This window comes from Silurus meridionalis, chromosome 21 (assembly GCF_014805685.1).
Source record: "Silurus meridionalis isolate SWU-2019-XX chromosome 21, ASM1480568v1, whole genome shotgun sequence".
Lineage (NCBI taxonomy): Eukaryota > Metazoa > Chordata > Actinopteri > Siluriformes > Siluridae > Silurus > Silurus meridionalis.
Window position 1 is genome coordinate 5086427 of NC_060904.1, and position 21574 is coordinate 5108000.

The 21574-nt window shown below is 37.1% G+C and overlaps 1 protein-coding gene across 1 annotated transcript in view; it reads right to left on the minus strand.

Moving 5' to 3' along the window:
• The window catches only part of trpa1b (transient receptor potential cation channel, subfamily A, member 1b), a 28068-nt gene extending 7393 nt beyond the window's left edge, over positions 1–20675 (minus strand). Inside the window, exons 1-19 of the mRNA XM_046833558.1 lie at positions 20573–20675; positions 20282–20388; positions 19822–19984; positions 17632–17807; positions 17063–17170; positions 16257–16365; positions 15053–15198; positions 13810–13949; positions 13403–13451; positions 12447–12546; positions 11854–11954; positions 11019–11188; positions 10646–10810; positions 6097–6211; positions 5793–5959; positions 4879–4966; positions 4143–4202; positions 3472–3570; positions 2180–2250 (exon numbers count right to left, since the gene is read on the minus strand). Coding sequence (XP_046689514.1) covers positions 2180–2250; positions 3472–3570; positions 4143–4202; positions 4879–4966; positions 5793–5959; positions 6097–6211; positions 10646–10810; positions 11019–11188; positions 11854–11954; positions 12447–12546; positions 13403–13451; positions 13810–13949; positions 15053–15198; positions 16257–16365; positions 17063–17170; positions 17632–17807; positions 19822–19984; positions 20282–20350 — 2096 coding nt within the window. The 5' untranslated portion in view covers positions 20351–20388; positions 20573–20675. The remainder of the gene's footprint in view (positions 1–2179; positions 2251–3471; positions 3571–4142; positions 4203–4878; positions 4967–5792; positions 5960–6096; positions 6212–10645; positions 10811–11018; positions 11189–11853; positions 11955–12446; positions 12547–13402; positions 13452–13809; positions 13950–15052; positions 15199–16256; positions 16366–17062; positions 17171–17631; positions 17808–19821; positions 19985–20281; positions 20389–20572) is intronic.
• Between the last annotated feature and the right edge of the window lie 899 nt (positions 20676–21574).

The window sequence follows — 21574 nt, forward strand, 5'->3', positions numbered from 1 at the left end:
TACCGATATACCCCGTGTCCCTCCTCTGCACATGTCCAAACCAACTCAATCTCACCTTTCCTCACCTTTTCTCCAAAATGTCCTACATGTGCTGTCCCTCTAATAAACTCATTTCTAATCCTGTCCATCCTCGTCACTCCCAACATAAACCTTAACATCTTCAGCTCTGCTACCTCCAGCTCCACCTCCTGTCTTTTACTCAATGCCACTGTCTCTAAACCCTACAACATCGCAGGTCTCACCACAGTCCTATAAACTTTCCCTTTCACATTTGCAGATACTCTTCTATCACAAATCACTTCTGCTATCACTCTTCTCCACCCACTCCACCCTGCCTGCACTCTTTTCTTCACTTCTCTAACACACTTTACTTTGCATTGTTGACCCCAGGTACCTGAACTCCTCCACCTCTTCTCTCTGCATTATGCCACTGCCCTTCCTCTCATTCACACACATATACTCTGTCTTACTTTCATTCACCTTCTCTCCAGGTAACTAATTAAAGTAAAGTAAAGTATTTGCAATACAGCCATCTTTTCCTCAAAAGCTTATTGCCAAGCACACACTCTGCTCAACGGGAGGCATCCATGATTATTCTCCTGAGGGGCACCACCCCTAACTGAACTCCTTGAGTTAGTATTGTCCTATATCTCCAGAAAACTAGTGTTTGTACTCTTTCTGCTGGGAGATATTTATGTGCATGGTATTTTGTGTCTAGATGTAGGCTAAAAGGCCACTCATGCAACTTCTGCAGCTTACAGGAACTCACCATAAATAACAAAAGTGCTTTTTAGGCTACTTGTATACATCTTGAACACCTCTGGTGCCAAGGAGAGAGTAATTGCTCTCTTGGCTTGATTACTCCGGCTTTAAATGGTCTGCGTTTAAAGTTTGATGGGAACATGAAAACAAGTGTAGGACTGATCCACACTTACAAGGTGGTATCAAAATGTTTCAAGACCAGCTCTGTTTACCAGAAGGTACTTTATTTATCTACATTTACACAATATCACCATCAAAATAGTCCTTCTTGCACAGCAATACAGCACACCCAGCATTCCTGCCACTTCTTGAATATGTCCTGAAAATCTACTTCCTTCTGCGATTCGCACCAGATCTCCGCAATGGTGTCAAAACGACAACCTTTGAGCTGGAGCTTCATCTTTGGGAAGAGGGCAAAGTCAAATTTGGCGAGCAAAGTGAGCACAGAAGTGAGATCATGTGAATTGTTCTCCGACAGTAATCATTCACAAGTTGCTGAATGGTTTAGACATTTTCGGGGCTTGAGTTTGAGCTTCCTGATCTCACGTTGTCTTCCAGTTACGTTCCTCCTCTCTTGAAGTGTGTGTGCCTCTCAAAATACCTCGAACATCTCGTTGCTGCATCGCCATATGTCAAACGTGTCATGTCAAATGTCTCTGTGGCAGATTTGCCCAGTTTCAGAGTGTTTCACATGTTTGCTTTGTTCACTTGCTGTACATGATGCAATTGTAGACGTGGTAAAGCATGTGGTCAGAAGAGCACCCGTTAGCACCATTAGCCTCGAGGCCTAATACAACTAGGTAAATGAACAAGTTTGAACTATCTCTGGTGAGATATAGTAACTGGATTGATTGGGAAGGAAATGCTGTTATGTCTTCTGATCATATCTGGATAGAAACCCTTGATATGGGGTCTACTTTTTACCAAAAGGTAAGCAGAAAAGGGAAACACGAGCTGACTTGAAGCTAACGAATTGAGCTTTAAAGTGTTCTGTGAAAAATGCTTGTAGCATACATGCCAAGAGAATGAGGGAATGGATTTGGAGGACAGGTCACCTGAGGTCAGCTGAACTAACTTGATATATAAATGTCACTGTTATGTAGTAACCTGGACACAGGTCAGAAGATGACTGAAAGATGAATACATGACAGCAGTATCTATTACAAATACTGCAACACACAGGATGTCAGAAGCATGAAAGAAGCTTTTTAAATGTGTTTTTTTACTGCCTGTAGAGGTGGAACTGTTTTTGGGAAATTCATTGTCAAAGCTCATTCGGAATCTGTGTGTAAAGTGTATAAAGACTAAGTAGGCTCAATAAGGGGCAGAAAATAAAAAAATGCAAACACACAAGCAAACAAACATTTAATTACTGTAAAAATGATAGACGTGTGTATTTATTGGGCTGTTTGCTTACCATTTCATCTCTAAGTATTTCTGGCACACAGGGTGTGTAAGCAGCTCAAGCCGGTTGTACTGAACCATTGCCTGCATAAATCATAATCATAATCATAAAAAACACAACACAATACATATGAAAATTATAACACAAACCATGTACTGAGGTAAAGTTGAGATTCACTCTGTAAAATATGACTCCAGTAAAAGTAAAAGTGCCCCTTAAAACTTTCACTTGAGTAAAAGTACAAAAGTATTCGCCTTCAAATGGGCTTAAGTATCCAAGTGCTACGATTTATTACGACTATAACTTTCTTTCAGCTTCTCCCATTAGGGGTTGCCACAGCGGACCATCCACATGTTTGATTTGGCACATGTTTTTATGCTGGATGCCCTTCCTAACACAACCCTCCCCATTTATCCGGGCTTGGGACCGGCACTAAGGCTTGTGCAACCCTAATGGCTGGGGTTGGTTCCCTGACCGGGGATCGAACCCGGGCCGCAGCGGTGAGAGCGCAGCATCCTAACCACTAGACCACCAGGGAACCTTATTACGGCTTTAATGTTCCTATTATAATTTTTTGTCACAAGACTGTTGCTTTTTTAACTCAGTTTATGTGAAAAGACTTTAAATGTTACTCCTGGCACATCAATCTATCAATGTAGTCAAACAGGAATTGATATCTAATAAAATGATCATAAGCCCAACATCATGAACAACTATTTTCAGAAAATCGCACAAATGAGGACACGGGTGTTGTGGCAAGTTCAAGTCAGGAGTCAAAAAAAAGTAGATACTATTAAACAGCAATCAAAACAAGTTCAAAACAGAGCTCGCTCTCGAACCTGATTGGTGGCTTGCTGCGTGATTGGCCAGTAGGTTTTTATCCACTCAAATCAAAAGGACTGATTTTAATTAATGTAATTGAGTAAAAATTGACTTTGAAATGTAGAGATGTTAAAGTAAAAGTCTTCCCAAATGGAAATACTTCAGTAAAGTACAGATACTGTCTGCCACTGCCATTATTCAATTCCAAATCGTGTATTTATTTTTAAAGATTTACTAGATATTTATTAAAAAAAATGTAATTTAACACTATTGATATAAACTGCTAATGTTTAGACAACAAATATCTCACATTTACATTCAGAATATTCTCTTTGTCTGGTTGCTTTTTATACTGACTTGTGAATAGGAATCACAGAGCAGTTTCACAGGAATACAGCTATAGGTGTGGATGATGAGCGAACCAGAAGCCGTAGTGGCCACCAGTGACAGTAATAATAGCCTGTGGGCTGTTTGCTACTCACATTTAGAGCAGCCAGAGGCTGAATATACACCGCTTTGTCCATTTGAGATGATTTCTGTACGCTTACTGGAGCCTGAAGCCACTGGAAATTGTATGTGATCTGCAAACATAACCTTATTATTACTGATGTTGAAGCCATAAATAATATTGACTTTAATGCTAATAATAAAACAATAAAAACATAGTGATGTAATAAAAAATATATGATTTAGAGAAGAATGTGTATTATTTTAAGGTTTTTCAGTTTACCTGATGTGTTTTATTCACTGATCAGCCAAAACATTAAAATAACTGAAAGATCACTTCAATAACAAATATTATCTGTAAGGATTTGGGGAATCCTTGTTTTTTTTCTTTACTTTGTGTTTCCCTGTTTTGTCCCTGTGTCCCTCATTAGTCTCCCATTGTTCCCATTGAGTCCTGTTAGTCTTAGTTTCCTGTTTGTTCATTAAATTTGTGTGGTCCATTCTTCATCATTGAGTATCCCAGTACTAAAATAATGCTGTTAATGATTGGGACTGAGTCAGGCCTATTTTGGCAGCAAAAGGAGACCAACACAATATTAGGAAAGTGGTCATAAATTTATGCCTGGTCGATGTATTTATATGTATATATACACACACACACACACACACACACACACACACACACACACACACTTTTAATACTTACATGGTAGGCAGTGCTGTTTGGGTCATGCTCTGATTCAGTCATACACTGATCCAGTAGATGCTACATGTTGCAAAAGAAATAATTGTTAAAAAAAACATTGAAAAAATCTATTTCTTCTCTTATTGTGTCTCCAAATATCTCCACATCAGGTTCTGTCATCACTTACCATCTACAAAACAGTATATTAGCTGGTTGACTGATTTAGAAGATGGTCTACGAGATGAGCCCACAATGGGAATCAACAAACTGGGCTAATATATGTATTTATACTGTATTTATGTATTCTGGAAATGGTTTTAAAAGAATTACAGCTGCACATGTGGAGTTCTCTTCTCTCCAGCAGAGGTCAGGGAAAAACTAATGGTATTTAATAGCCACATGCATTTAACATTTTATAGGATAAACTGTTCTTCAAAGCCTAGTTTCTATAGTATATACAATAACACTATATACAGTATATAATAAGCAGTAACAACAGAAAAATCATAACTGGAACCTACCTATCTATCTATCTATCTATCTATCTATCTATCTATCTATCTATCTATCTATCTATCTATCTATCTATCTATCTGTCTGTCTGTCTGTCTGTCTGTCTGTCTGTCTGTCTGTCTGTCTGTCTTCTGATCTATCAATTACTGGTGAAATATATAAAAAAAAAAATACAACTGAACTTGAGGTTTATAAACCCACTGTAAAGTATTTGGAGAAAAAAACAAAAAAACACAACACACACCTTTGTTGATTCAGGCAGAAACTCTATTAAATCCAGCACACCACAGCGACTGTAGCCCATTTTAAACTGAAGTATAATCTCTTCTGACCTGCCATTAAACAATAACAATTTCACGAATAGACGTGTATGAATCCTTCAAATCTGTAAGTCAATGACAAAGTCCTTCATAATGGCAAATTAAATGTTTTTTTATTGTAAATTTAACATACATAAAAAAGAATGAAGTCACTCAAAACAGAAAATAAATACATTACAACTAAATGTCTATATAAAAGCTGTATTCAGAGCCAATGCATTGCATCCAAATGTTACACGAACACTAATGCTGTAAAGTTACTCATATTCAAAAATCTTGCAATTAAATTAATAATGCCAACCTTAATAACACTATATGGACAAAAGTTTGTGGACACCTAACTGTAAGATTTATATGAGCTTTTTGAACATCCCATTTGACATTTAGTCCCCATTTGCTGTTATAATAACTACCATTCTTTTGGAAAGATGCTTCACTAGATTTTGGAGTGTGCTTCTAGAGATTTGTGTTCATTCAGCCAATTAAAGGCTAAAGTCAGGTACGGATGTAGGTGAGGTCAGGAGGCCTTTGGTGCAGTCAGCGTTTCATTTAATCTCAAAGGCGTTCAACAGGGTTGAGGTCAGAGACCGCTTCAATTCCAATCCATGAAAACCATATCTTCATGGTTTGGCTCTCATGGTTCAAATCTACATTCACCACATCCGAAGACAAATCCGAAGAACCACATACGCCTGGAAAAGTCAGATGTCCCAATACTTTTGTCCATATTGTGTAGTAATAGTAATATTGTGTAGTAATAGGGTTAAGGTCAGATTTGAGCTTGAACCCCCATATATATATATTGTATGTATGCATGTGTGTGTGTGTGTTTTCTCACCTCTCATGCTCAATAGCAGTGTTAGCAACATCTTTTTTCCCATTGCGCACGGCTTCGTGGAAGAAAGATGCATGATTATTATTGAGCAGGATTTCAGCTCCTTGGTTCAGTAAGAGCTTTACAGCTGCAACATGACCTTCACGTGCGGCTACGTGCAGAGCCGTGTCCTGTACAGGGATAGTTTAGTGGCACAGAGGTGGCACAGTTCCAAAAGTCACCCCAAAGTTAAAGATAAATATTTTAATAGATTTTTTTGTAGTTGTATTGTATATTTTTACTTTTTTATTTTTTATATATATCATACCCCTTCTTCATCTGTGTTGTCCAGCAGTTTGATGTTTGCTGCCAGCAGGATAATCATTGTTTGTGTGTATCCTTCAGCAGCAGCGTGATGTAAACACGACCAGCCTTTATAGTCGCTGTGCGTTAACACACAAAAACCATAGATTTACTCCAACAAACTTTCCTTCTATCTGATTCAATTTAACATCATTGTTTTGAACAATTTCATTAATCATTTTTGATAAATCCAGAGATGGCAAAAGAAAGACATACACACATCCTTCACTCAAGTAGAAGTACAGATACTCATGTTTTAAAAGCCTCTGGTAAAAGTTGAAGTGCTGACTACACTTTTTTACTCAATTTAAAGTAAAGAAGTTTGGGTTCTGAAGTGTACTTAATGTACTCGACTACCACCTGTTTTATTGTCATGCTGGTAACTGGACCTCACAACATATTAATATATTAATACAAAAGAATTTCGAATATTGCTATTTAATGAATGTATTCAGGTTGAACAACCACCATATAGAAAACAAACAGAGAAAAGATGATGTTTAGGTGATCAGGAAAGTCTCAGTTCTCAGTCATGTTTACATCACTGACTCCCTCTGTCTCATCCATGTTAACCCCATACTTATTGTTGCCTGTGGTGTGTGAGAGCCAGGAAATGATACCACAAGTGAAATGAACCAGTGGGTGGTTGAAAAAGCCACACAATGACAAGAAATAGGTTGATGGGCTGAAAACGGCACAGTGAGAAGAAAAAATATTGATAATGTCATCAAATATACTACAACTAAATGATCTGAGGCTGGTTTGAAAATGTAGAAGTAGAAAGTACAGATAGTTGTGTAAAAAATGTAATGAGTGAAGAACTGATACCAGAAAATATCTACTTAAATACAGCAATGAAGTATTTGTACTTCGTTACTTCCCACCTCTGGATGGGACAACAGTTCAACAACAACTGATAAAAAAATAGAGAACTGAGAGAACCAGAGCTTTTCCCCCCCAAAGAACAATGACAAAAGTAATACTAAGCTCACTACATTTCAGTAAGCGTAAATAATACATATTACGTTTAAATGAAATACAAAAATATTTTAATACATTCTACTGACAGCATTTTGCATTTTTCTGTCAGGATTCTTGATTATTTTGTGTTTTCACCAATAGAGGTCCTCATTGTTCTCCAAGTTGTGTTCCTTCTATCTGTTAGGGTGTTTTCACACCTAGTTCGTTTTAAAAGAACCAAACCCAGTTCACTTAAAGTGAACCAAAAAGTGATCTAAGCAAATGTGAACTCAGTCCCTTTCGTGTTCACAATAAAAAAGACTCAAAAGAGAACCCAGTTCTCTTTTTGGTCCTCTTCAGTATTGAAGTGATCTCAGACCCTTTCGTGTTCACACCTCAACCTCATAAGAACTCAGAACCCAGAATTGTGTGAAATTTTATCACGTGTGTTTATGTACTTCTGTCGTAGTTTTTTCACTTGTACGTGACATTGTGGTGCTGTTCTGTTGTAGCCCCTTTCCTTCAGTTTTTGAGAAAACAGAAGAAATACTTTTATGTTTTTATGTATTGTGAATAGTTGGCGTTTAATGCCATCCTCTTTACAAATATTAAGAAGTGCACAGCTCTCTTCATAAGACCACACGACTCCGACCTGCCATGTCAAAAAGTTTTGTGTTTCAGCAGTGACGGAACACGGCTGCAGGTATGGCAAGCCTCCAGGGACATTTGGCGAAACGAAATGCAAAGCGGACCGGGACCACATTGCTTTCACATGTCACAAACAAATCGAACCACAACGGACCCACAAACGAACCGTACTCAGACCACCTCCGGAGGTGGTCTGAGTACGGTTCGCTTCTGGGTCCTTTTAAGGGGTCTGAGATCACTTGGTTTGTTCACATATACACACTGAACCGCTCCGAGAGCGTTTGGAGGGCTCAAACGAACTAGGTGTGAAAACACCCTTAATTTCAAGATCATGCAATCACTGTAATTATGTTCTGGCCCTGTTCTTTTTTATATTGCTGCAAAACAAGAGATATTTTTTGAAGGTTATGAAGAATTTGAAATCCTTATTAAAATGGCAGGAATCCCCTTGAGCTACACATGCTCCTGAGGAATCAGCCCTTTTCTTCTTTCTGGGCCTATGGATGCAGTTCTCTTCAACTGAAGACCATTTGGTGCAGCTGAGGATGTTCTCTGTATAACCAGCCTAAAGATCCATGAGGTTACATGAGGTTACATCCATGAGGGGTTAAACTCAGGAACAAAGAAGATGGATTTGTACTGTAATTAATATAGTTTGCTCCAATGGTTTATGGCTTCATTTACCATGAATAGTTTTGCATTTAAGTGACAATCAGTGAACAGCTGATGACCTTAACAATGATAGAACTGTAATGGATGGACATTCATTGTCACCCAGTTGGGGATGGATTCCCTTTTTGAGTCAGGTTCCTCTCAAGGTTTTAACCTTATAACATCTTAGGGGATTTTTCTTTGCCACTGTCAGCACTGACTTATTAGGGTACAAATTATATAATATTATTTATCTATTTATCTATTTATTTCTGTCCACTGTTAAAAGCCGTATACAAATAAAACAGTTGAGCTGAAATGGAGAAATGGCTGTCAGAATTTTGCCAACAAATACGTAAGCATTCCTCATGATATACACTATATTGCCAAAAGTATTAGGTCACCTGACATTTCCTGCTATATCTGGTTCTTTTCCAAACCGTTACCAAAAAGCTTAAGGCACTTAATTGAATAGGATGTCTGTAGCTTTAAAGCCAAATTTGTTCCAGCATGGAAATGCCCTTGTGCACAAAGTGAGCTCCTTGAAGATTTGGTTTACATGCTTTGGAGAGGAAGATCTTGAGTGGCCTGCTATAAAGCGCTGATCTCATCCCTACTGAACGCCTTTGGGATGAATGTGAATGCTGACTGCAGCCCAGACCTCCTCACCTACATCAGTACCGGCCCTTTGTAACACCCTTGTGGCTGATGAACACAAATATCCATAAACACACTCCAAAATCTAGTGGAACATCTTCCCAGAAGAGTAAAGGAAATTTTGAGAGCAAATTGGGACTAAATGTGAAATACAATGCTCAAAAATCACATATCAAACTTATGACCAGGTGACCCAATACTTGTGGCAATCTCATGTTTTTTTCCCACAACACGTTGCTCTAATAAAGTGCTACACACTTCCTGTATCACCTCTGCTTATAAAGCCATAATCCTAATCCTATGTATGTGAAATAAGCCTGCTCCTGAGTGCGTATGAGCTTACGGACATATTGCTATGACAGCAAGTGTAACTTCAAGGGACTGAACTAAATCCTGGATTATGTCAAATTGTCAACAATAATATCCAGCTAATTGAGTAATCCATGTATAAAGAACAAACCCCAGGCACCCATGTTTCAAATAAATAAGGCTGTGTCTTGTCTGTGTTTTATTTTTAATTTTTTTGCACCTTAAGCATAAAAAAAAATTTTCTTTCTCTTTTTTTCTTTGCTTTAAAAAGAAAATATTTTTCTTTTTGGCTTTATATACATATATATATATATATATATATATATATATATATATATATTTTTTTATTATTATTGTTAACTAAAATATTTTTTCATGTCTCAAAGGCCTCTGTTGTAACATATTAGTAAAAAAGGTAACATATTCAATTAAACCCATTATCCAAGTACGAGGGGGTCAAAAAGGTTCGAGACCAATGTTCTAAAAGGGTGCTATTCTGAACACGTGCATTACCACGTCTACAATTTCATCACGGACAGCAAGTTAGAACAAAGAGGAAACGTGAACTTCTGTGTGAAACTGTGGAAATCTGCAACAGAGACGTTTGACATGACACATGTTGGACATGTGGCGATGCACGAGTCGTTCAAGGTGTTTTGAGTTGCACTCACGCTTCAAGAAAGGAAGAACATCACCGGAAGACGACGAGAATGAAGGAAGACCATCAATGAGCTCAACCCCTAAAAATGTCTAAACCATTGAACATCATTGGATGATGATCGTCGGAGAACAATCCACACGATCTTACTTCCACACAAGCCAGATTTGTCTCCTAGGGGATTTTGCCTTGTTCCTGAAGGTGTTCACTGTTTTGACACCATTGTGAAGATCCAGCGCTAATCACAGTAGGTGCATGACAAGCTTCGAAAAGACAACTTACAGGACATTTTTCGGAAGTAGCAGAAACGCTAGTGTGATAGTGTGCAAAACGTATATAAATAAAGTAAGCAGAGCTGGTCTCGAAAACTTTTTGATATCATGCGAACATCAACAAGCTAGCAGTCTGCGTCTATGATTCAGTAGACAGACTGAGTTTGTAGCTAGCTACCTTACATTCAAAAACCGTGCTGTGTTTGTAAGGAAAAGATAACTTGCAATTCAAAATAAACAAATTTCCTTTACAGGCCCGGGTGACTAGCATCCATTTTTATGATGAACACAATCCTGAAGTCAAATTAATGTAATCTTCTAGGTGTCATTCATTCAAACATTGAATCATGGTGGCATACCTCTGGAACAGAGCACCTCTTCTGAGCAGCAGATCCACCACCTTGATGTGACCCCCTCTTGAGGCCAGATGGAGCGGAGTCAGTCCATTCTCATCTCCCTCATTTAGCAAACGCGAGTCCCTGATCGTCTCCAAAAGCCTGAGGCACGTATTTATTCGGCCGTATCTGAAAACACAGCGAGAGATCTTGTACTAGAGAACATGCTTAACTTTCCCTGGGTTAGCTACAAAAAAAATACTTTATCTTTAATTTGCAAGATTCCAGTTAAACTTTATTACCTTTAACTTACATTTTAATTGAATAAATCATACCCTAAAAATGATCATATAATAATAAAAATCTAAATAATAGTGCATGTGGGATGTTGTCTCACTCTGCAGCAAAATGAAGCGCTGATTTTTTCTCCTTTGACTTGCGGCCCAAGGAGATTTCAAACCCCAGCATGTTTTTAACCGAGTCGTGGATGCCGAGTTTGCAGGCATAGTGTAGAGGAGTGCAGCCTTCATAATCCTCAGCGCTCATAAGCTCCCATACGTCTTTATTCTGGAGTCGAAAAAGATCACTAAAGATAAACTAAAAATCTTCATATGCTAAAGTATTAATGAATTACAACCACACAGTATATTTACACTATATAAACAAATGTATTAGGACACCTGACTTTTCTATCTATCTATCTATCTATCTATCTATCTATCTATCTATCTATCTATCTATCTATCTATCTATCCATCCATCCATCCATCCATCCATCCATCCATCCATCCATCCATCCATCCATCCATCCATCCATCCATCCATCTATCTATCTATCTATCTATCTATCTATCTATCTATCTATCTATCTATCTATCTATCTATCTACCTACCTACCTACCTACCTACCTACCTATGCGCCCACCCTCCCATCCATTAATCTTCTATCTATCTATCTATCTATCTATCTATCTATCTATCTATCTATCTATCTATCTATCTATCTATCTATCTGTCTGTCTGTCTGTCTGTCTGTCTGTCTGTCTGTCTGTCTGTCTGTCTGTCTGTCAGTCTGTCTGTCGGTCTGTCTGTGTCTGTCTATCTATCTATCTATCTATCTATCTATCTATCTATCTATCTATCTATCTATCTATCTATCTATCTATCTATCTATCTATCTATCAGCGCCTGTTGTTGCTATTATGGTTTTTTTTTTTCTATTTATTTTCTACCTGTAAAATGTGTTCAGGAAGATTTTTCAGTCCTTTGGGTTGGAAGATGACGAGATGGAGGAAATTCCGTCCCGTATTGTCTTTAATTCTAAAATCTGCACCTGCAAGGAGAAGAAAAAGCACGTACACACATTTGAGTGTTTTTCTCTTGATTTAGGCAAAATCACACAAACAAGACTGCCGTTGTATAGGATATGAAAATAATGATCAGCCACAGGTATATACAGATGTTCATAACTGCGAGATTCATATTGCTTTAATTTAGCAGTTCTATAGATAGGAAATTCATATAGGGTAACTGACATTTAAGATACAATAATACACAAAAGTTACAGCTCATAATAAGGATAGCAAAGGTTCCATGTAATGGACTTTTACTATACACTAATATGCTTATATTATATCCTATTAACACAAAAACATCAGTGGTGACACTCCTGGGCCCTCTGAGCAATGCCCCCAATAAATTTCAAAATTATAAGTCTCTCTGGAAAAAGACAGTTGGCAAACATCCAAAATTTAGTTGTAACTGCCTGTAAAATACGAATGGCAGCGCTAATTTTTATTAATATATAATCGAAAATAAAAAGCACCTTTAGAGAGCAGGAATGAAACGGTTTTCCATGCGCTGCTTGTTGTAGCCAGGAGTAAAGGGGTATAACTCTTACAGTCCTTGCAGTCTATATCTGCGCCCTTCATGAAACAAAAACACAACCACCAATTATTGTCAGTCATAAGTTTGGAAACACCTAGTCTTTTTTTTTTTTATAGATTTTCTTGCATGTTCCTTGTTTATATGCAATAAACCTGTTAAAAGACAAACTCCCATGCGAACTGAGAGACTGAAAAATTTTCTGTGGAAGGATTAATCCAAATTTTGACACATTTCTAGATGAAGAATATCATTAAGACCTACATCTGGAGAGAAAATGTTAGCAGACTGCCTCACCCCTACAGTCAAACATACTGTAGATGTGGAAGCTTAATGGTTTGGGGTTGTTTTAGAACCCTGAACCAACATGCCATATTTCAACATCATGCAATTCCATCTGAACTGCAGTTGATTGCAGCCAACTTCAATGTGCAACAAGATAATAAGCTAAAGCATACAGTACATCCCAGCTCTGTAAGCTTTATTTAGAGAGCAAATGATCATCTGGAGTGTTATCTATTATGGAATGGCCTGCCTGTCATTGCATTTAAATCCTATTGAACTGATGTGGGACATTTTACAAGAGTCAATGGCAAATGTTCAGAGAATTGAACTGTTCAGATGCCAAGAGTGTGTAAAGCTGTAATTAATGCTAATGCTTTTTTTGATGAATATAAAGTGTATCTGTATATTATCGGAACATTTATATATTTGTTTGGTCAAAGTAAGTCTTCGTTCCATGTTTACCCTGGTTTGTTGCATAGAAACAAAAGGAACATGCCAAAAAAACCTCTCAAAATCTCTCAAAAAAAACATAAAAGACTACGAGTTTCCAGACTTTTAACAAGCAATGTACAGTGTTAAAAAAACAGAGTATGAAAATGATTCTTGATTTACCTTTGAGACGAGAAATTTTGCCAGTTCCACATGATCGAATAATGTGGCTCTGTAATTACAAGGCAAATACAAAATTCAGAAAATTTCCTGAATTCATTAGTTTTATTCCTGTTTTTATGTGTTTTAATCAGCTGAATGTTGGTGGGTAATGAATGTACGATATATTTTGTTTTTCATTGTTATTAACACAATACAAAAAAAAGAAATGAAAACAACAACGGACTAAATGAAGGTCTAATACGTATAAAATGAAATAGGTGTCATTTGAACATTGTCTTGTTGAAGTGTATTGTGGGATTTTGTGAGAACGCAGAATATTCTGTACTAGACTTTCAGAAATTATTTGGCAAAATGCAAAATTGGTATATTTAGTGAGCAGGCTGGGGATGAATATACAGTAGACTGGCCTGTGTAACGGAGTCTGATTGGCTGCGTCTCTAATGTTGATGATTTCATGGATCTTTGTCTCATAAGGACGCAGCATCGCTTGTACGGCTTTCATGGCTCCCTGTGTGCAGGCGAAATGCAGCGCCGTGGACTTGTCACACTGTAACATACACACACACACACACACACACACACACACACACACACACACACACAAAGGCACAAATGCATTCACCGGAACTGAGATTGTGTTTCACGTAACTCTCAAATTGCTTATTTGAAATTGAAATTAGTTCTTCACATGAATGGAATCAAAATTTCCAAGTTGGAAAGATTCAGATGGCTGAGGAACATCTCTGTTCCTCACAAAAATATACAAAGAACTCTCAGTGAAATGAATGTATATATATATATATATATATATATATATATATATATATATATATATATATATATATATATATATATAAACAGTAGTCTAAACTTTTAATGTATCATAACAGTCATAACTGATTTGCTAAATATTAGCATTACCTATGTTAGCTAAGTGTAATTGTAAGTGTAATTCTTAACCCAATTTTAAATAGTCAACAAAGGCATGGGGTCTAAATGCTGTATATATATTGTATTCTGCCCTCTAGCTACAAAGCTAAGAGGTAAAACACATGAATAGCTTCCAGTTGTGCAAACTGTGTTGCTAAATATTTGGCCATGTGACTGGGATTCATGTTCCCCCTGTTCAAACCCATTCCATGTATCATATTATTCCAGTTAACTTTGATAATAAAAATAAATACATAAAAAGATGGACTGGTATCTTTACATCTGTTTATTTTATGCCCTGATCAGAATGTGAACAACAGCCAGAGTAAACGATTTTTTATCAACAGTGTGATAAAGACTTCCACTAGCATTTTAGAATCACTGCTATGCAACACACAAACCATAGTAATTATTGACCTGCACAGTGACATTGGTACATTGATTATACGGTCAGTTTAAATGATTAAATCACAAAAGAATATATACATAGCCTCATATAAATCTAAATATTCTGATCATTTTGACCTCCTGGGGCCTTTTGGTTGGACAAGGAAAATCTTTCTCCTAAATGCTTGTCATGCTTTAAAAACAAAACTTTTAGGTGTAGGCGTAGCCTTCATTGGATTCATTATTGATTAGTAAGAAAAGGTATGTAATAGGTGCAAAACGTGTGTGTGTGTGTGTGTGTGTGTGTGTGTGTGTGTGTGTATGATGCTTTACCTGTTGCTGGTCCACTTTTGCACCTTTAGCGATGCAAAGCTTGATCACTTCTATATTTCCACCTCTTACAGCTAAATGAAGTGGGCTGCTCTTTGATTTATCCAAATAATTAATGTGTGTAAGAATGGAAATTCCAAACTCTTCTCCTGGAACAGAGAAGGAGAGAGGTTGGTTGGGGTTGTTCAGAATTGTGGGAGGCAAAAAAGAGATTAATGACATGAATAAATACATATTAAAATATTTGTATGTTAAAAACTGTAAGCTGCATCTTTATATTCCTTACATAACTGTAAAAATTATTTCTATAGACTCCATTGTGGAGTTATTTCATAAGCATTGTTTGATCATTATAGTGGTTGGCCCTCTAAATACTTTACAGACCTCCTGGGGTACATTGAATTTTATGGTAATACTGTACATACTAAAATGGCAATAAAGCAGTCTGGGACTGAACTGCACAAAAAGACTAATGTGGATTTTTATATTGTATATACTGTAATGCAAAGTATGTCAATATGGATTTGTTTAGAACCTTGTCCTCAAATTTGCACATTCATGACTCATGTAACCTATGTTTAGACGGAGGATGAGTTTTGCTTATCCCTGTCCTCTTGTTTAATTTGGCTACCTCCTCTGCACATGTGGACAGGTCAACAAATGTAAATCAGTGCAAATCAAAAAATTTACATTCACCTCCAGCAGCAGCCTGTATGTTCACAAATGTTTTAGTCATGCATCAGATGTTTCAAATAAATGCATTAACACTAGGTCAATGTGCACAAAAAAAAAAAACAACAACAACAACGTCCTACTCCATTTTATTATCTACAGAAGTGCACCGTGTACAGAGGCATAGAAAATAAGGCAGGTGTACATAATGGTGCATATTTACTGTGTTTGTTCAAACACCCTGATCAGGTCTTTGTGGAATTGTCCCAAAACACGCACCCTACTCACTAAATAGGCTGGCTCATTTAAACACTAATCTGAAGCAGTACATTTTTGGGGTTACAAGTGCACTGGTTTGTCTCTATGGCTACACAAACTATGGGCTTCCAAAATCTTAAGTTGTGTAACCATAATCATTTGTATTGTTTAAATCAGTTGGAATGGTGATGACGTACAAGACTGAAAGGTGAAAGAATATAAATATTTTAGCAGTTAGTGTGCAGGGTGCATCCTGAGGTAAATCAAAGAGGCTCACCTTTTTGCAGTATTGTCTCCATTGCTTCTTTGGCTCCCGAGAAAGCCACTGTGTGTATCGCATAATGCCCCAGCTTGTTCTGATGACACAGCTTGGCTCCATGTTCAAACTGGAAAAAAAGTCAAGCAAATGGAATCATGAAGGAACTCAACAATGCATGTGCCCAATTACTCAAAAGACCCTTTTGAGCTCTGAGTTGTGCACTGGAGCTAATGCAGATAACAAATTGCATTTTCTCCCAGTTAGGTCATTTGCTAAATTCTACCACTAGCACATGCTACATTACACTTCCAGGGGTGGGAGTGGTATGAGTGAGTGGTACACTCCTATTGAGTGGTATGCGATTTTCGACATAGACGATTGCTTAGCATCACTCCAAATGAGAAAGTAAAGAATTGCTGTTCTTCCTCTCAATGAAAGAACATGGTCAACTTTCTATGGCATTATTGGGATTTGAACTCACAATCACTCAAAAAAGGAATTCTGTATCTCTCCATTTCAACCTCAAACTTCGCAAATATTACATTTCTTGCATGGAGTTTGATGTTCTTTTGTTGTTTTTTTTAGACAAACGTATCATACATCAGAAAGATTTTTCTTACAAACAGAACAATCCGACAAAGCCTTGTGATTTTGGTACAAGTTTTCATGATGCCTTACTGGTAACCATTAGCTTCCCTTATAAGTAACTAGCATTGTAGCTCAATTGCAAAACTTATTGAACAAACCTTACACACTTAACATGCTGTCTCTTGGTTGACATTTAAATGAAGTAAAACAGTTTCTGTAAACCTCTAATAACTCACAAGTGCATGAAGAGCTTCACAGTTATTGTGGGAACATGCCAACATTACTGGTGTGTTTCCCAGATCTCCCTCCAGATTCACATCTGTCCGGCTGCAGGACAGGAATACCTGAAGCAACATGAATGACAAGTGGTGATTGACTGTGTGCAACTTAATTGTACCAGGTAACTCAGTGTGTGTAACTCACCTGTACCAGGTAACTGAATGGGAGTAACTCACCTGTACTGAGTAACTAAGTGGGTTTAATACATCTGCCCCAGGTAATAAGGTTGGAGTAACTAACTTGTAACAGGTAACTAAATTTGTGTGGCTCATCTCGACCAAAGAAAAGAGTTGGAATAACTGAGAGGAAGTTACTCACTTGTACCACTTAAAGAATGTGAGTAACTCAACTGTACCAGGTAAATGAGTAGGATTAACTGCCACTGCTGGGCCCTTGAGCAAGGCCCTTAAACCTCAACTGCTTAGTTGTATGTCGCTCTGGATCAGGGGATATGTGAATCACTTGTACCAGGTAACTGACTGGGTGTAACTTATCCATACTAGGTGATGTAGTGTATGTAACTCACCTGTACCAGGTGATTATGTTCTTTGCTGATGGCCAAGTGAATCGGTGCCATCATGGCTGTGTTTAATATGTTTGGATTTGCACCCAAATCTAGCAGCAGTGAACAGCTTGACTCCTGGTTTTTCTCCACAGCAAAATGTAGAGGAGTTTGTCCTTCTGCATCCTGAACATCCAACTCTATATAACACAAAATATTTTACCTAATATGAGTTCATTTATTACACTTCTACAGTATTTGTGATACAGAGCCCTAAGATACTCATAGTGGTACAACAAACATAAAAAGATCCTAAAACGTACAAAGATTATGTTGCACAATGCAATTTTTTATTTCTTTTATTTTACTCTTAAAAGGCACTTGATTGCAATGGGGACCGAAGTACACAATCCATGCACTTGAGTTAAAATAGAGATACACAGAAGTACACAAAGGTAAAATATTACTCTAGTAAAAATGCTTTTCATTTGAGTAAAATTACTAAATTATTTGCTTTTAAATGTATTTAAGTATCCAAAGTATTATGACTTATTATGTCTATAATGTCATATTAGCACTTTTGGTACAAGACTCTTGCTTAATCAACTCATTCAATTCATGATATGAATGAATCAAACACTGAATGATATCTAAGAAATTATCATAAACCCAAAACTTTCATTTCAACTACCTCAAAACAAAATGACGTAAATAAGGCCACATGTGTTGTGGCGAGTTCGAGTCTGGAGTTTCTTCCATCATTTATTCCTATGAAAAATTTTCTGCTTGCTGTTGAACTGATGCAGAACTTTATGTTGGTTATTAGTAGATACACCAAGCGCCAATCAGAACAAGTTAAAAACAGAGCTTAAATATATTTGACTTTGAAATGTAGTGAAGTTAAAGTGAAAATACATCAATAAAATACCGATACCCAAAAAGCTACTTCAGTACAGTAACAAATTACATTTACTTTGTTAGTTACACAATTGTTTAGTTGTGAGCCATCAAATTACATTAAAATAGTTTTTTTCCTGTGCTTTATCACACACTCTTTCCACTTACTGTGTCTGTAATGCTTTTAAACATTTTTTTCTGTTTTAGATTTTCACATGATTTTTTAATGAGTTAATGCGGTTATAATGGGCGCTTTAGATGACAGTAATGGGTTTGTTCATGTTCACTATTAAGTGTCCAAGCATTCAAGCAATGTGGGAATCTGAGCCAGATAACTAATGCACATTATTTAATAATAGACCTTCGAAAAGCTGTTAATACTTCAGTAACAATCCAGAGTTTCTCTTTTTATTTAAATTTCAGTAAACGAGTGAATGTGTAGCCCCACTTTTACACACACACACACACACACACACACACACACACACACACACACACACACACACACACACACACACACACACACAAATACACAGTGGTTTAACACTTCTTATAGATTAATGATTGTAATGTTAATGCATATGTTCACTGGCCACTTTATCAGGAGAACCTTACTAATACCGATCAGGACTTTTCTTAGCTTTTAGAACATCTTCAATTCTTTAATGCCATGGATTCCTTAATGCTCTTGAAGCATTACTTTGAGATCATATAACTGCTGCTGATTTGAATCTTCTGGTGTACCACATCCCGAATGCACTCTATTGGATTCGGATCTGGTGGCTGTTAAGGCCGTTTAAATACTCACTGGCTCTTTGCACCGGTTTGAGATGACTTTGTGTCACGGTGCATTATCATGTTGGAAGTAGCCATTATAAGATGGTACATGATCTTAATTTGTGGGAATCTCATGTGGTCTTCTGCTTTTAAAGTTGGCCACATCAAGACAGTCAATATTTTGTGAGATTGAAGATGCTTTTCTGCTCACCATGGTCGTAAAAAGTGGATGTTTGAGTTACCGAAGCCTTCCTGTGAGGTTGAGGAAGTCCAATTTCTGATCTTTATCATCAATAAGGCTTTACACACATACCAAATATTACACATGTAGGCTATTACTAGTATGACACTTGTTTCTGTGGCCCATATAGTGAATTAGTTGTATGATTGGGACATGGATCTGAGGCTGTTGTGATTGAAAGAGGAATTTAGAACGTCTGATGATGACATATTTCACTCATTCTTGAACCATACAGTTCAACATTAAAACGCTTTACTCTAATGCAGCCTGTATTATGTGCATAATACTGCATGACTCACCGTCAAGTCCTGTCAAGGACACAATGAGCCGAATAACGTCCAAATGCCCACTAGCGGCAGCATAGTGGATCGGTCCCGCTCCGTTTTCATCCCTAGAGCTCAGGTGACTCGGACTCTTCTTGCTCAGGTAATCCAGAGCTGAAAGATCACCTTGAACAACCCACTAAGAGTAAAAAATAGGTGGACATTAGCATCTTTTCTCTTTTACGTGTCTTGTTTACATCCCGCCTGTATATATCCTATTCCTGTCAAAAGGATTAGCAAGAGATGAATTATAGTGAAATGTGAGCAGTGGGTTCTGATCCAACATACACACAGAAACATGACACATACACACACATGCTGAAGTAATATCAGCTGTGATGTTTGGTAAATGTTTGTGTCCTTTTCATCTCAGTCTATACACACATACGACATTGACATAAATCCAAATTGTATGCGGGAAGATTTCGGCACTCACTTTAAACACGTTGACATTAGCCCCGTCAGAATCATCGATCACACAGCAATAAGAGGTATTTTGCTTCATTGGTGTTTTCAGGAAGAAAAACAATTCGCAGTGAAAACCTGAGAACAGAAACAATTTAAATGCATCATACTGGCAAAAATAATAGACACATTGACCCCCACATGTATTTGATCTATCAAGATTTTTGCACATTGGAATAACTTAGCTAGCTAGAAAATCGACAAACAATCTTTAAAATTACATATGAAAGGAAATTCTGAAATTAAAAAGTGACTCATTGACCTTTTAGAGCAGGGGATCAATTTCCTTGCGTCCTCACAATCCCAGAAAGCATTACATGGATTCAAGTTTTGGAAATTGTTTCACAGCATGCCCTCAATTTCTCATATAGTATAAATTAATGCTTTATTAGACACCGAAACTATAGCACATATAGTTCGAGATAGTTCGTCTCGTCATGCCGTATCCAGAGTGGAAAATGATCAATGCAGTGTGTGCAGAGTGTATAGGAAATGAATGTTATTTTCAAAATTAAGCAGATAATCTAGTTGCTAAGCAATGAGCAAACAGAAGTAATGAGATGACACACTACTGTACACACTCCACCTTGTACACAGTTCAGGGTTCAACACCCACAATCCAGCTGTCAGTCTGTGTTTATAAGACGACAACCTTACTTTGACTTGTGTAAATATATGATATGCATTCATGGTTGTATAAGGCAGACTGCACTTTTAGCCCATATTATTAAAACAGAACACACTCCATCAGCTTCAGGAGGAAAAAACGAAAAATAAATATGCACACGAGTCTCCATAGACCCTGCAATGACATACTATGTTTATATAGATTCTTGTTGTGAAGTCATAAAATGAATTGATTTCTTTTTCATATTTACTTGTGAATGTTTATATAAAGAGCTGCACCTTTCACATTGTCTCAAGCACCTTTAATAACATCCACGCTCCTCATGAACGTGGCAGATGTCAGAACACAATTAAAGCAGATTAAATGGGATATACTGTACACTGGGGTTAATTAGTCTGAAATCACATTGATAATCTGGTATTACGCAACATTTCATTGTCAGTAAAATTTTCCAATGTCTGATGCACATTTGTCTAATTTGTCTAATGTCAAATTTTTCTTATCCATTTATAGTTACATTTGAATGAACATTCTGCTGTCCTTTTATCAAAAAAATTCAAAAATTTTTTTTTACTGTCTCTATAGAAAGATTGTTTTATTTATTAGAGAAAGTGCTTAAGCAAAGCTGTTCTTGCT